The sequence below is a fragment of the Anthonomus grandis genome, chromosome 22 (assembly GCF_022605725.1).
Source record: "Anthonomus grandis grandis chromosome 22, icAntGran1.3, whole genome shotgun sequence".
Lineage (NCBI taxonomy): Eukaryota > Metazoa > Arthropoda > Insecta > Coleoptera > Curculionidae > Anthonomus > Anthonomus grandis.
Window position 1 is genome coordinate 42,386,362 of NC_065567.1, and position 15,311 is coordinate 42,401,672.

The 15,311-nt window shown below is 33.3% G+C and overlaps 1 protein-coding gene across 8 annotated transcripts in view; it reads right to left on the reverse strand.

The window, feature by feature from the left end:
* LOC126748831 (protein-serine O-palmitoleoyltransferase porcupine) overlaps positions 1-15,311 on the reverse strand; it is a 63,147-nt gene that overhangs the window by 21,100 nt on the left and 26,736 nt on the right. For 5 of the 8 annotated variants that reach the window (XM_050458317.1, XM_050458316.1, XM_050458318.1 and 2 more), the window contains one exon: positions 10,443-10,662. The exons of 1 other annotated variant lie outside the window; for it this stretch is intronic. In XM_050458317.1, coding sequence (XP_050314274.1) covers positions 10,443-10,662 — 220 coding nt within the window. Of the gene's footprint in view, positions 1-10,442; positions 10,663-10,731; positions 10,839-15,311 lie in introns of all 8 variants that reach the window. 2 more of the 8 variants (XM_050458320.1, XM_050458321.1) reach the window with 1 other exon arrangement.

Sequence of the window (15,311 nt, forward strand, 5' to 3'; positions counted from 1 at the left end):
AAGCCAAGCTTCAAATTTGAATAAAACTATAATAAAAACTCCTTTAGGGTCTACTTTTAAAATCTCTCATACTCTCGTTCCTACTATGGTAGATGGAAAAGTATGTTTGGCCGCAACAAATACGGCTTCTACAATGAGATGCTACCTTTGCGGAGAAACTTCAAAAAACTTTAATAAATTGGAAAATTTAAAAGAAGTTAAACCTGATGCTCTTAGGTTTGGTTTGTCTGTTCTTCATGCCAGAATAAGATGCTTTGAGTCACTTCTTCACGTGTCTTATAAATTACCAGTAAAAAAGTGGCAAATTCGAAGTTTCGAAGAAAAGACAATAATAGCAGAAACAAAACGCGAAATTCAAGAAGGTTTTAAAGAAGAATTAGGTCTGTTAGTTGATATCCCTAAGGCAGGTTTTGGGAATACGAATGATGGGAACACATCAAGAAGATTTTTTGAAAACCGAGAAATATCTTCGCGAATTACTGGAATTAATATAGAGTTAATTTTAGGAGTAAAAGTTGTTTTGGAGGCAATTTCTAGTGGCCATGCTATAAATGTGGAAAAATTTGCTTTATATACAAGAAAAACAGCTGAGCTTTATGTCGAACTATATGGCTGGTACCCAATGTCACCAACATTACACAAAATTTTGCTGCATGGTGCTACAGTAATCTCACATGCAATTTTGTCTATAGGCCAGCTATCTGAAGAGGCTGCTGAGGCAAGAAATAAGCATTTTCGCTTATATAGGCAAAATTTTTCTAGGAAATTTACAAGAATAGATACGAATAGAGATATTCTTAATAGACTTCTACTAACCTCTGATCCCTATCTCTCTAGCATAAGAGAAAAAAGGCAAAAAAAAGTAAACCTTTTATGACAGAAACATTAGGTTTGCTTGTTTCAGAGATTCCAGATGATTCATTATCAGATTATAATAATATTGATGACAAATATGAAAAACAAGATGATGTAGTGAATTTAGAATTTAGAAAAGTTCGGATGAGGATTAGGTTTATTTTCATGTTTGTTTACATGAGTTTTTTGTATGTGCGCATATTGTGTTACAAAACGTTTCGTTTAGTTTAGATTTAAATAAAAAAAAATCGCCTTATAGTTTTCATTATTATTAATATACAGTGTATCTACAAGTTCACACAGTTATATTCATATAATTATAGGAAACTTTTTTATTTTAAAAAACAAGTAATAAAAAGTCCGGCATTAAAGTTTTTTAAGTTTCTTGCATTATGGTGCAAACTTAAGTAGACACACTGTATATTTATATACATATTATATTTAATATTTAATGTTTTTAAAAGATAAAAATTTAAAAAATGCTTATAAAAAAAATTAAAGTTTGTCAATAAACCTATTTTTATATTTTGAAGTTAATATTGTTTTTTTTAATCACCCTGTATAAATCTTGTTTTTATTTATCAAGAATAACAGATATTTGTCTTATAAACATTTTAAAAAAAGTTTGTATGAAAATAAGCTATAAAATAATTTTGACCGCATATTAATATTGGATACTCCTCTGTGCGTCGGTTCAGTTACTCCCAAAAGTATTTGGAGAACAAGTATTTTCAATACTCTTACATTATAATTATAATAAATAAAATCTGCAACCTAATAATAATTATGAATATTTCTTAATGACTATCGAATATAATTACGATATATTTAGTTTAAAAAAAATGCATATTGTCAAACAGTATTGCAAAATACAAAATTATTAAAATATGCAATCTCTCAAAAGTATTTGGACAGTGTGTAAATTCTTTTAATAAAAAGGTGAAATGTGAGAAAAAATCAGTATGCATCTTTGTTTACATTTAAGGAAACATGTCGAGTAGTATAGCAAAATAAGCAATAACGTACGCACACACAAAAATGAAATCGAGAGAAACTACTATTGCTGAGCGTGAAGTGCCAAACTTATCGGAAAATAGCCGAAACTGCAAATAAATCATGCTCTACCATTGGATATATTGTGAAAAACTGTAAAGATAAAAATTTAGTGGGAAATAAACATCGATCTGGTCGTCCAAGGAAACTGACTCTTCGTGATGAACACTTTATAATGAGAGACATAAAAAAAGACCTTTTTATTAGTGCCCCAAAAATTGTTTTGGAACTACAGAGAAGTTTAGGAAAAGATGTTGGATCTGAGACAGTTAGGAGAGTTATAAGAAAAAACAATTTTCATGGCAGAATAGCGAGGAAGAAGCCACATGTTAGTAAAATCAACAGACAGAAACGTGTAGCTTTCGCAAAAAAAATACATAAATGAGCCCCCGGGGTTTTGAAATCGCGAGGTTTTTTCGGATGAAACGAAAATAAACTTTTTTTCATCCGATGGCAGAAAAATAGTGTGGCGTAAACCTGGTACCTCCTTGCAATCTCAAAATATTTGTCCCACCGTGAAATATGGAGGCGGTTCCGTGATGTTTTGGGGATGTTTTGCAGCTAGTGGAGTAGGAAATATCTGCCCAATTGATATTTTAAAAACCATTTACGCCATAGTGCTTTAAACTTAGGTTTAGAAAATAATTATGCTTTTCTTCAAGACAACGACCCAAAACATAAATCGGAAATAGTTAGATTGTGGCTAGTCCATAATGTACCTAATAAAAAGGATTCAAATAGGGATTCAACGGAATATCCTTTGTAAACACATCGCCAAATGGACTAATAAAAAAGTAAAATTGACCATATTATAACTATACCCAAAGTATATTGTTAAATGATATCGCCGCCGTATTGGTTCCTTTGACACACACACGCGTCGGCGTTTCTGAGAATGTAAATACAATGTAAACATATTTTTTAGGGCGGTCTCGCTATAAGAGTCGCTTCGCTTGTTTTAATGATTCTTTTATCCATTATAGTTTAACACGTGTCTACCACTGTCTTCCTAATTTATAATGTCGACGAAAAAAATTGAAAAACGAGTTTTGACGCAAAAAAAATCTGTGGTACCGCTTAAAGTGAAAATAGAAGTGCTTGATCGTTTACGCCTTGGAGAGTCGTTTGCATCGATATCACGCTCATTAAATGTCAACGAATCAACTGTCCGATCAATAAAAAAATCCGAAGATAAAATAAGGTCGTCTGTAGCTTCAACTTCACTGTCAGCGAAAGTTGTTCATGATCCAGCTATAGACAAAATGGAAGTGGCGCTGTCATTATGGATTGAAGACCGCAACCAAAAAAGGGTGCCTCTGAGTGGTCCAGTAATCCGGGAGAAGGCAAAGCGGCTTCACACCCATTTCAAAGAACCTGGTGGTAGTAGTGGTGGTGAATGTATAGATGGATGATTTCAAGCATCGAAAGGTTGGTTCAATAAATTTAAGGCGAGACAATCATTGCATAGCATTAAAATCGTTAGAGAAGCTGCATCTGCAGACACTGCTGCAGCAGAAGGATATTCAGAAGAATTTGCAAAACTAGTATCTGATGGAGGATACAAACCTGGACAAGTATTTAATGCAGACGAAACTGCACTGTTTTGGAAGAGAATGCCAAACAAAACATTTATTTCTAAAAGCGAAAAGTCTGCCCCTGGATTTAAGGCAGAAAAGGATAGAGTTACACTGCTGCTATGTTCTAATGCATCTGGTGATTGTCTCATTAAACCATTGATGCTTTACAGATCGTTAAATCCTCGTGTTTTAAAAATTTAAAACAAGGACGACCTGCCAGTATTTTGGCGTGCTAAAAAGAAAGCATGGGTTACAAGCGCTATTTTTTGTGACTGGTTTCGGAATTGTTTTGTTATTGAAGTTGAAACTTATTTAAAAAAAGAGAATCTAGACTTTAAAGATTTTTCTAGACTTTAGACTTTTAAGGTCATCCTCGCGAAATTGAAACCATGCATCCAAATCCTGAAGAACTTAAAACTTCAATTATTACACCAATTTACAAAAAAGGAAGTGATATTTCTAACTATAGACCAATAAGCTTAATAAATATATTTAGAGAAATTTTTGAAAAATGCTTAAAAGAAAGATTATATGACTACCTTAATAAAAATAAAGTACTTAACAAAAATCAATTTGGTTTTCAAAAAAAAACTGGCACAAATGATGCAATGTATAGTCTAATAGAAAACATAAAATATGGATTGGAGCAGGGAAGAAAGTGTGTTGTGGTTTTAATGGATCTAGCAAAGGCCTTCGACACTGTACCCCACTCCAAGTTACTTCATGTTCTTGAAAGATATGGAATTAGGGGTGTAGTGTTGAGGCTCTTTAACAACTATCTACAAGAAAAAAAGCAATATTTGTAAAAATTAGAGATCCCTGAATGCCCCTAGCACTGTGCTGGGACCCTTACTTTTTATTTTATAAATAAACTCCCTTTTATCCTTGCATATAGGTGGCATGGCACTATCTTACGCGGATGACACAGTTCTTGTATTTAAGGACGTTACTTGAAATCTTGTAAAAAAGAAAATCGTAAATGGCATGAGGAATGTAAAGATGTGGTTAAACAAGTATAAATTGTTCCTAAATATTTTAAAAACCATTTATGTCGCCTTTCTTCTAACAGATGCAAATCAGCCAAACTTTAAGGGAATAGTTATTGATGAACAACAAAACTTTATTATAAAAGAAGTAGAAAGCCCTAAACATCTAGGTATAATAATAGACAAAAAATTAAAATGGACACCACCAATATATTGGATAAAAAAACTTTAATAATGTTGTACCAATCATTTGTGGAATCTCTGATATGTTATGGTATAGTGACCTGGGGTGGACTCTACAATAGTGCTCTTGAATCCTTAAAAACTGTTCAAAATTATATTATCAAAATAATCTATAAAAAAGACAGATTGTACCCCACCTTGCTCTTATATGATACCAAAATACTTAATATCAGATCCTTATATCTGTACTCCAGTTGTGTATTCTGGTATAAACTTAACGATAAAAACTACATAAGTCACCAACATGAAACCAGACAACTAACTGAAAGACATTTCGCAAATTCGATGGAAGCCAAAGATAAGTAATTCTGTAATGGGATCAAAAATTTTCAATAAGTTGCCGCGGACAATTCGGGAGATTACAAATAAACAAAAATTTTCAGAACTTTGTAAAAGATTTATCTATGAAAATTATGATGCCTTACTTGACCTATAAATAACTAATAACGTTTTCCTTTTCTTCTGAAATTCTTAATCTTTGTGTCTTATAGTTGTTTTAAACGTACTACCCTGAGGTTTATGTAAGTTAGTGGTATGGAGCCCCTAGTAAATATAATTGTGTTGTATAGCAATATAATTAATTTTAAGTTATACACATACAGGTGCTTGCACCTAGGTGTACTTTATGTATTCGTACTACGAATTAATTTTGTTTACATCTATCCTGTATTAAGTATGTATTTATTGTGTTGAATAAATTGTCTGTGAATTATCTGTGAAATGAAAGTTTAAACAATGAACCTTGACCAGAAATAGCATATTTTGATAATATAATGTTAATGATTGAACCTTATTTTGTGTTTTACTATGTGTTATATTTCTTAACAGAATTTTTGGTTTATGTGAGAACCAATTTGCCAGTTAAAGGTTCTTACAAGTGCACTTTAAATAAACACATTAAATTGGATGACAATTTAAAAGGTAAGCATTTCTAGAATAATTTATGCAAACCCACCACCAATTAATATTCTCCAGACTGATAAGCTGCCGTTAGCACTTCATTCAAGATTGTCAACATCAGTCAATTTTTATAAAAAACAGAAATCCAAATAAAAAGTGTAAGTTGATCCTTGAGTATAACGTACGTGACCAATGACAAAGACAGATAGTTAGAAAAATCTCGTTAGTCAGAAAGAGATTCCAAATTGTTTAAAATTTAAAGCGAAGAATAGCTAAAGCCATCTAGGAGTCCTTATTTTTACAATGCCATTAACTAGGCACTAGATGTCGCTATCAGTACTATTTATACAATATTAAATTATTACATTATAAAAGCAACAAAAAACAAAGTTCATATGATGCCGTTATGATTTCTGAAACGTGGTTAAATGAAAAAGTTTATTAATGCAGAGGTCTGCCCATAACTCTATGATTTATATAGATGCGACTGAGTAACTGGAGTAAACATCAATAAAATGTGTGGTGAAGGTGTGCACATTGGTGTGAGAAAGCCATCAAAACGTAAAAAGTGACACTGAGACATCTAAAATGTGATGTTTATGAAATTTAGTTAAGTATCACCTTAATTCATACTAGGCTGCATATACATTCTCTCTATTGTCTCTACCCTCAAGAATGTTACTTGGCACACTGTGAGTTGGTGTACAATAAGTTTCCCAATTGTTCAACTATTATTATTGATGATTACAATTTACCAAATGCCCAATGGGTTAATTCTGAAGAGGTGGCTTTAACAGCAAGTTGTCCAATGGAAGATTCAGCGAATTTAATAGCCAATAAATTAAGCTCTTTTGATTTTTGGTAAAAAAATCATTTTGTTAACAGAAAATGTGCTCTTTTAGACCTGATTTTTACAAATATTAATAATATTAATATGTCTGAGGCAACTGATGAGGAAATCGTTAAATATGAAAATTTTGGTTTTTGATAAACCATTTTATTTTTAAGAAAAACCAGCAGCATATTATTCAGTGCAAAAAGCTCACAAGGGCTCCTGGTAAACTGTAAGAATATATATAAATATGTTTTAAGAAACTCAAGAAAATCAGACGTGTAAACTGAAAACAGAAGTGGTCTCAAAATACTACCCTACGGAACTCCCTGACCAATAACTACACTATCGCTCAAAAGTAGTTGCCCACATATGACTGTTTTAAAGTTATAACTAAAAATAATAAACCCATCAGTTATTCTTATGAAACGGTTTATTTATAATAAAATGAATATAAACAATACATTTTTTAATTAATTAAATTTAAGAAAATCAAATTTTGGATTCATCTACATGTCCGCCTCGATTTTTAATAACAGCTTCACAGAGTTTCGGTAGTGTTCTAATTAATTTGTCCAAAGTTTTCTGAGGTATCTTGTGCCACTCTTCTTGGATGATCCTCCACAAGTCTTCTTTTGATGTGGAGCATGATTTTCGCACTTGTCTATCCAGTTCATCCCACAGTAATTCGATAGGATTGAGGTCCGGTGATTGTGGGGGCCATACCATAACTTTCAGAAGATGTTGCCTTTGTAATTGACCTAAATATTGCTTGCACAATTTCGACGTGTGCTTAGGGTAATTTTCATGTTAAAAGATAAAGTTTTCCCTAATTATTCGAGTACCAGAAGGAAATACATTGTCACTTAAAATTGTTTTGTAACCCTCTTTTCGAAGAATTCCCTCTATTCTAATTAGATCGCCCACTGCAGATCCTCCGAAACAACACCATCACCGAACCACCACCGTGTTTGACAGTTCTCAGCGACCCTTTCATTGGCATAACGGCGAACAAAAACTCGCCTCTTCGTTCCAAAAACCTCGAATTTCGACTCGTAACTCCAAAGAACTTTCTTCCAGTCATGAATGGTCCATTCTTTGTGTGATTGGGCCCACTCAAGTCTTTTCTTCTTATTAACATCCTTCAGTAGCGGTTTTGATACAGCTAAACGTCCTTTAAGACTAGCATTATAAAGTCGTCGTTTTACTGTGGAAACACTAACCGCTTTTTTACGCTCCCTGTTAATTTTTGCTGTGATTTCAGGGGCGGTAAGGCGTCTATAGCAAACGCTTGTAATTATAATATTTAAATCCTCCTTTGAACTTGTTGCCTTTGGCCTTCTTGATCAAGGTTTGTTGCTAATAGTTGCTAATCTTCTCTGGTGAATTTCCTAACATTATAATCGACAGTCCGCCTTGTAATTCCCAAATCCGTCGAAATTTGATGGTTAGTCTTTCCAGCCTTATGAAGTCCAATGATAATACCTTTTGTTTCTACTAATAACTCTTTTGTTTTAGCTATTTTAAAAAATGTGGAAAAACCAGCAAAGAACGGTGACAATCGTCAATAAGCAAGCGGAATTATTTATCAATGTTACACAAAATCAATTTTTGAAGAGTAAACACCTTTAAATGTTTCAAATTTCATCGGAAACGAGCTGTAAACAGATTAGTTTTTTAGAAGAAGTGCATATTTTCACTACATTGTTATTTGCAAGACTACTCTTAAATACTCAGTGTTTTTCAACGAACCATTGATAGGTATGCTGTTTAAGCATATATGCAATTTACAAAAGAGATACAATCTAAATATAGGTATAAAGATAAGATTTTTGAATCTAATTTAAAATATTTAAAAAAATACATGGTGGGCAAATACTTTTGAGCGGTAGTGTAAATATTGCGAAAATACTGACCCGAGACGTACTCTTAATACTCTTTGCACTCTATTACCCAAATAATCACAAAGAAGATACAAAGCTGAGTCGTGTAGGCCAAAATATTTTAATTTGGCAAGCAAAATAGAATGATCAAGAGTATCAAATGCTTTACTATAGTCTAACAGCACCATTGCAGTAGCTTTTTTATTATCCATAGCGCGAAGAATATCATCGCATACATGCAATGGTGCTGTTTCCGTACCACGCCGGGATCTGAACCCAGACTGGGTATGTGGAATAATTTTATTATTTATAAAAAACGTTTTTAATTGTGCTGGTGCATGGCTTTTTCCAGTATTTTGGAAAGGGTAGGTAGGATGCTTATAGGACGGTAATGTGAGAGCTCAGCAGTTAGGGTTAGTTACTTTGGGAATGGGTAATAAATCCGCCTTTTTCCATTCGCTGGGAAATCGGATAACGATAATAAAGAGTAAGGTAAGGGACTAAAAAAGAAATCATCTTAATGTCAATAGCATCAGACCCTATATAAGAATATCACTCTAACTCTAAACTTATCTAATATAATATCTCCCTAAACTTAAATTTGTTCTCAACATTAGGGTGTACTTTATTAATATATTTGGCATTTATTTTATTATTAAGAGGTAATAAATTAGTTTTCGGAAGACTATTAATAAAAAAATAATTAAATTGTTCAGCATCGATAACAGTATTGGAGTGAGCTGGTAACTTTGAATTTTTAGGTGTTATATTAAGACACTTTAAAGTTTTCTAAAATGAGGCCGGATCCTCTTTAAATTTATAATTTAGAAAAGATTTGTTTTAATTTCGAACTGCGCTTGTTACCATATTTCTAATTTGCATATATTCATTAAAGAATTTTCAGTTTTTAATTTTTTATACTTTGTAAGCGCTTTTTGTCGCAATTTTATCATGAAACGTATATTATCAGTCATCCAAGGGGCTCTGGCCTTGGTGAATCTTGAAGTTTTAAAGGGTGCAAGAATATTAAACACATCAGTCACATTTTGCTGAAAAAAGGAAACCATTTCATCCACATCAGTCAGATTAAATATATCTTGCCAATTTATACTAAAAATGTCATTAAGAAAGTCCACAAAAACGAAATTGGAATAATCTTGATAGGTATGAAAGGTTACGGGAGGGCGTGTTTTTTGCAACTTTAATTCGGTGTAAACCAAACAGTGATCAGAAATGTCGTCCATGTTAATTACTTGGACATCAGCCGACAGACCTGGATCTGAGGTAACAATAACATCAATCAATTTAAGTGCAGTGGCAGAAAAACGAGTAGGAGTTCGAACAAGTTGTGCCAAATTATATTTATTGAAAAGTTTACTGAGATCTGTACACCCAGGACTGTCGAATTGCAAAATATCCACATTCAAATCCCTACCAACTACCAAAAGATCAACCTCAGGCAAAAAACTAACAATAGCATTCTCCAAATCATCAATACACGAATTAAGGTTTATGTTAGGTGGCCGGTACAGTGATCCAAAACATATGATCCTACCATTGATTTTAGTACGAAACTATAGCGCATGGGAACGCGCTATTCTGGGGTGGCGTGTAGAATTTGAAATGTTAATGAAATATTAATATAAAAAGCGACTCCGTCCCCACGACCATCTCTATATTTACGTATAACATTATAATTGAAAATGTCTATGCTGTTATCTTGTATTGAGTTACTTAACCAGGTTTCTGATAGCCCAATTATATTGTACTTTTCATCCCTTAAAAATTCACTAAAGCTGCCAAATTGTGAAAAAAGTGATAGGACATTAAAATGAGAAAAACAAAAATTATTCTTATTACTTGTAGCCGCCATAAGCTAATATGAACGGTATACACACACAAAACGCTGTCCGCCAATTGAGAAACAACTAAAAATCGTTGGTAAGCATTGTGCAAAACACTAACATTTGCATATAATTTTTCTTAAATCAAAAGCAAACACTTCGATTTTCGCGTAATTTTGGATTATTTAGTAAGCTACATTTATTTGTTTCCTTTCACCAACTATTTTAAAAAATAAGCATATATGTACATGTCTTTATATCTAACTAACCTTTTTTGGAGGATACTTTAAAAGCATGGTATAGTGTTCAAAGCTGATCCAAGGTCCAAACAAAACATTTCCTGAGTTAAACATATATCCGAGGTATTCAATAAAGCTTGGAAATTGTTCTGGTTGCAAGTCTGTTACTAATGATATAAGTTTCATAGAAAATACCATCATAATTCCTCTGATTTCCAGCCACGTTTTCCTATCAAGCAGCAGATATTCACTTAAATAGAAAAAAACTAATGTAAAAGGAGAATTAAAAAAAATGATACATTTCAATTTTTTCACTTACAATAAAACAAAGCCATCATTTAAACATCTTTCAAAAAGTGCTGCAGAACATGTTACAACTAAGTAAGGATTATTTAGATTATGAACTTGTGATGATTAATTTTTAAACTAAAAATAATAAAGAAATTTTATGTATAAAAAGAACATGTTTACTAGTTACTTCTCTATGTTTACTAGTATTGAGTCAAGTTTCTTCAACTTAGAAGAAATATGATCGTATCATAACAAACATTCTAGACTTTCTAAATGTTCCGGTTCTTGCACTAATTTAAAAATGGGCGATAAAAAAAAAATTAGTGCGCTTGAGACCACACGACTGAAGTAAAACAGAGTCTGTATCACTTCCTGCCATAATTTCTAATTATTCGCCCGAATATTCACAAAATATGAACTTTAAAATGAATTTATAATTTTATTCACTTTAAACGTAGAATAATTAATACATATACAAACAACAAAAATTAATTTATAAAGTAGTTCAAGAACAAAATGAAATTACGAAATAATCAAGAAATTACCGTTCGCGTAATGCTAGCAAACTCGCAAACGAACTAATACTGAGTGAAAAATAGGGCGTTAATTACACCCTGCTACTTAGGTAAATTAAAACGTATCTTTCTTGACTAATCAATTAAGGCTAAAACGCCCAGAAAATGTAAAAGGCAGTTCAATTTTGAATAAAAAAGGTACTCTTGTTTATTTCATGTAACTCTATCAGTTTTTAAGTTACTTGCATTTTAAACATTCAGCGTAAAGAATCCTAAGCCACCGTTATTACATTGACTTTTTTCAAGTAGGCTTGTGTCAGCACTTGTTAGTTTTTCGTGTAAAGAAATTATATGACAATTTTATTGTCACTCAGTAAGAGTGTATTATTTGTAGTAAAAATTCTAAAATAAGAAAATGCCACGTCATAATGAATATTCCAACAGTGAAATGCGTGATATGATTTGCGTTTGTGTTCAGTCAAATTATAGTAGACTTGGTGCAGCCAGAAGGTACTAAGAACTATCCCCAAATCGAAGACAACCCAATCACTCTTTCAACATTAAACTATTCCTCAGCTTTTCAAGTAATACGTTATAGGTTTCTTTAAAATATTCGGGATGGCCGCTTCCTGCTTTTATTAAAGGATAGAATACTTGTTTTAGGTTTTTGTATTTTAAATAAGCTTGAAGAATGTTCTTTTCTTGATCGGTTTCGCTATTCATACTGGGAAAATAAAACTCTATAGGCATTTCCGATATCAGTTATACTATCACTGTTCACCAAAACGGAACCCAAACTGTTCAGGCGTATTTATACCCGCCTAGGCGAAACAGAGTGTTTTCGTCCTAAAACCTTAAATGGTGCTCCAAAAAATATCAACTTCAATGATGAAGAAGAGGTTTTAGCTGATATTTCGGAAAATCTAGATCTCAGTACTAGTCGGTTAAGTATGGACACAGGAATAAGCCAATCGTCTATCTGGAGAATTTTAAAGAAAGAGAATCTCCGTCCATATCACTACACTCCTGTCCAAAATTTGCTACCTCAAGATTTATCAGTCCGCCAACAGTTTGCTCAATTTATGCTAGATAAACAATCCGAAAACCAGAAATTTCTTAATGATCTTCTTTTTACCGATGAGGCGACGTTTACTAGATGAGGTGTTTTTAATTGAAAAAACAATCATTTGCGGGACTCCAAAAATCAACATGCTCTAAACGAATGACATTTTCAGCATAAATTCAAGGTAAATATTTAATGTGGTGTGATATCTCGTTTTTTTATTGGTCCTTTTGAACTTCCTCCTAATCTGAACGGATCCCTCTATTTAAACTTGCTTGAACAACGGTTAAACCCACTACTAGAAAATGTACCACTAGCCATAAGGCGGAACATGTGGTTTATGCAAGACGGGGCGCCGCTACATTTTTCTCTGCCAGCACGGCTATACCTGAATGCACATTTTCCTCACCGGTGGATTGGGCGTGGCAGTGAATTTGTTTTGGCACCTAGAAGTCCAGACTTAAACCCTCTAGATTTCTCAATATGGGCACACATGAAGGACATGGTTTACAAACATACAATTAATTCCATCGAAGAATTACGACAGAAAATTCGAGAAGCTGCTAATATTATCAAAAATAATCGACAAATGTTATTTAATTTTCAAAGATCTTTAAGGAGACGCCTTACCAAGTGTATTGAAGTGGAATTTTAAGTATTTTTTTTCTTTAATCTTGCTACCCAGCATAGTAGTAATTTAAAAGAATAAATTCCTATTAAGCCAATGTAATAACGGTGGCTTAGGATTTTTTACGCTGAAAATACAAATAACTTAAAAACTGATAGAGTTACATGAAATAAACAAGAGCTGCCTTTTAGATTTTCTAGTCGTTTTAGCCATAACTGATTAGGCAAAAAAGATATGTTGTAATTTACCTAAGTAACAGGGTGTAACTAACGCCCTGTATAAATGATGCTAAATTCACCACAAAATTCGTAATTTTCATGTCAAAACACATAAAGTCGCTAATTTTCAAGACGATACTGCTTAAAATCGCAAAATTATTAAGAAGAAAACTTTAAATATCCTGTATCTCGTAAGCCTGCAACCTTTGTATAAGACATGTTAAGTTCAATCGCCATACTTTGGTGTATAGTATCTCCAGTTCAGAGATTGCTCATTCTTAATGAATCACCCTGTATAGTCCATGCTCTGGCTATGAGAGAAATGTACGCGCTATCTCCGCTAACTCATGTCTCCTTCTCAACTACCGTTCGCCTCGCCCGATCACACTTTTTGTAACGCTTTCGCCAGCTTACTCCCCAACTCAAACGTGCGTAAAGAAGTTTTACTTCAAAAAGTAATTAAAATAAGAGAGACAAGGCGATTCAGCAAATTCAGAATTCAGTTCTTCTAAAAGAATATCCTTATTTCCAGAAATCACTTGTACAAAGTCTTCTATATATCCTACTCTACTAGACTTAAGGTCCTTTCCTTCACAAAATTACATAGCTAGTGAAAGAAGAAACTACAATCTATGTAGGATTGATTAGCATAAGCATGAGATGTACAACTGATAATATATAATGCACCGGAAAATTACTGCATAATTTTAAAAACCTGAATTTCGGCTGGAGAAGTTTTTTGAAATCTACACCAATGCTTTTAAAATATTTTTACAGATCGTTTTATAACTTTTGAAACATTTTTTAGGTATGGACTAAATAAATATTGGCATTAGTGCATGGTTATAAAAAAAGGTAAATAAACCTAATTTCGGTAAAGCGGATTTTTGCCATTTATATGTGCAATAAAATGTAAACAAAACACAAACGACACTAACGTGCTCCCATTTTTAAATACTGTTCGTCCTGTTTAAGGTTCTGTATAGTCTTAAGTGTGTCTAAATGTATGTTGTGTTCCTTACAATAATTTTCATACCATCAAATGTGTTCCCACTATGGAAAACTTCTGGGCTTAACTGACAATTATCACTGATGATGGCTCATACGCCGAAAGCGCTCTGCTAAGCTTCTAAAAATAAATTGCTTTGAATACATCTAGTCTGATTAATTTGTATTTATATGTTTGTAGTTTCAGTTGTACGTGGTACTGAAAACATTAAACTTTTTTACATATACTTGCAGTCTATAATGGCCCAAGACATTCGTAAAAAAAAAATAGAAATTTCAGTTGAGGAATGTGCTGTTGCCATAGCGCTTGTAGAAGAAGGCTTATAGACTAACACCAACCAAAGAAGACATTGACAGGGACGTAATCGGTTGACAACCGATAATCAAGACCGATTTTTGCGATTGCAGGCGTTACGAACTCGATTTGTTACAAGCACTTCACTCAAGCAGGCATTTTTGAGGTAGATATAATTTGCATATTAATCAAGATACAGTGCGAAGAAGGTTGGCAGAAGGCGAAATTACTCCCTATCGTGCTGCAACTAATCCCCTTCTAACCGCAGCGTCTTCACTTTGCCCGAGATCATTTAAACTGGAGAGCGCGTGAATGAAGCAATGTCTTGTTTTGTGATGAGTCAAGATTTAGAGTCTTTTTAGTGATGACTGCCGAAGAAGAGTATATCGACGCCCTGACGAGCGATATGCTCAGTGTAACATGGTTAGAACCGTTAGTTATGGTTGAGGATCTGTCATGGTATGGGGTGGCATTAGTTTGGAGACCCACGCCGAATTAGTCATAATTGATTGAGGTCATCTGACAGCTGATCGATACATTAGAGACATTTTAGAATCGCATGTAGTACCATACGCCCCCTTTGTTTGGCAGGATTTTTTATTTATGCACGATAATGCACGCCCACACGTGGTACAAAATTAGCTCCAGGAAGTAGAAATTGCAACTTTACCTTGGCCAGCAAGAACTCCTGATCTTAATCCCATCGAGCATTTATAGGAGAATATAGGTCAAAGTGTTCGGGCTACAGCCTCCACCCCGAGGCCTAAATAAACTGTCATTAAGGCTGATTGAAATATGAGATCAGATAGATCAGGATACAATCAGAAACCTGATCTTAAGCATGCCATGAAGATGTGAGGCAGTTATCAGGGCTAGGGGAG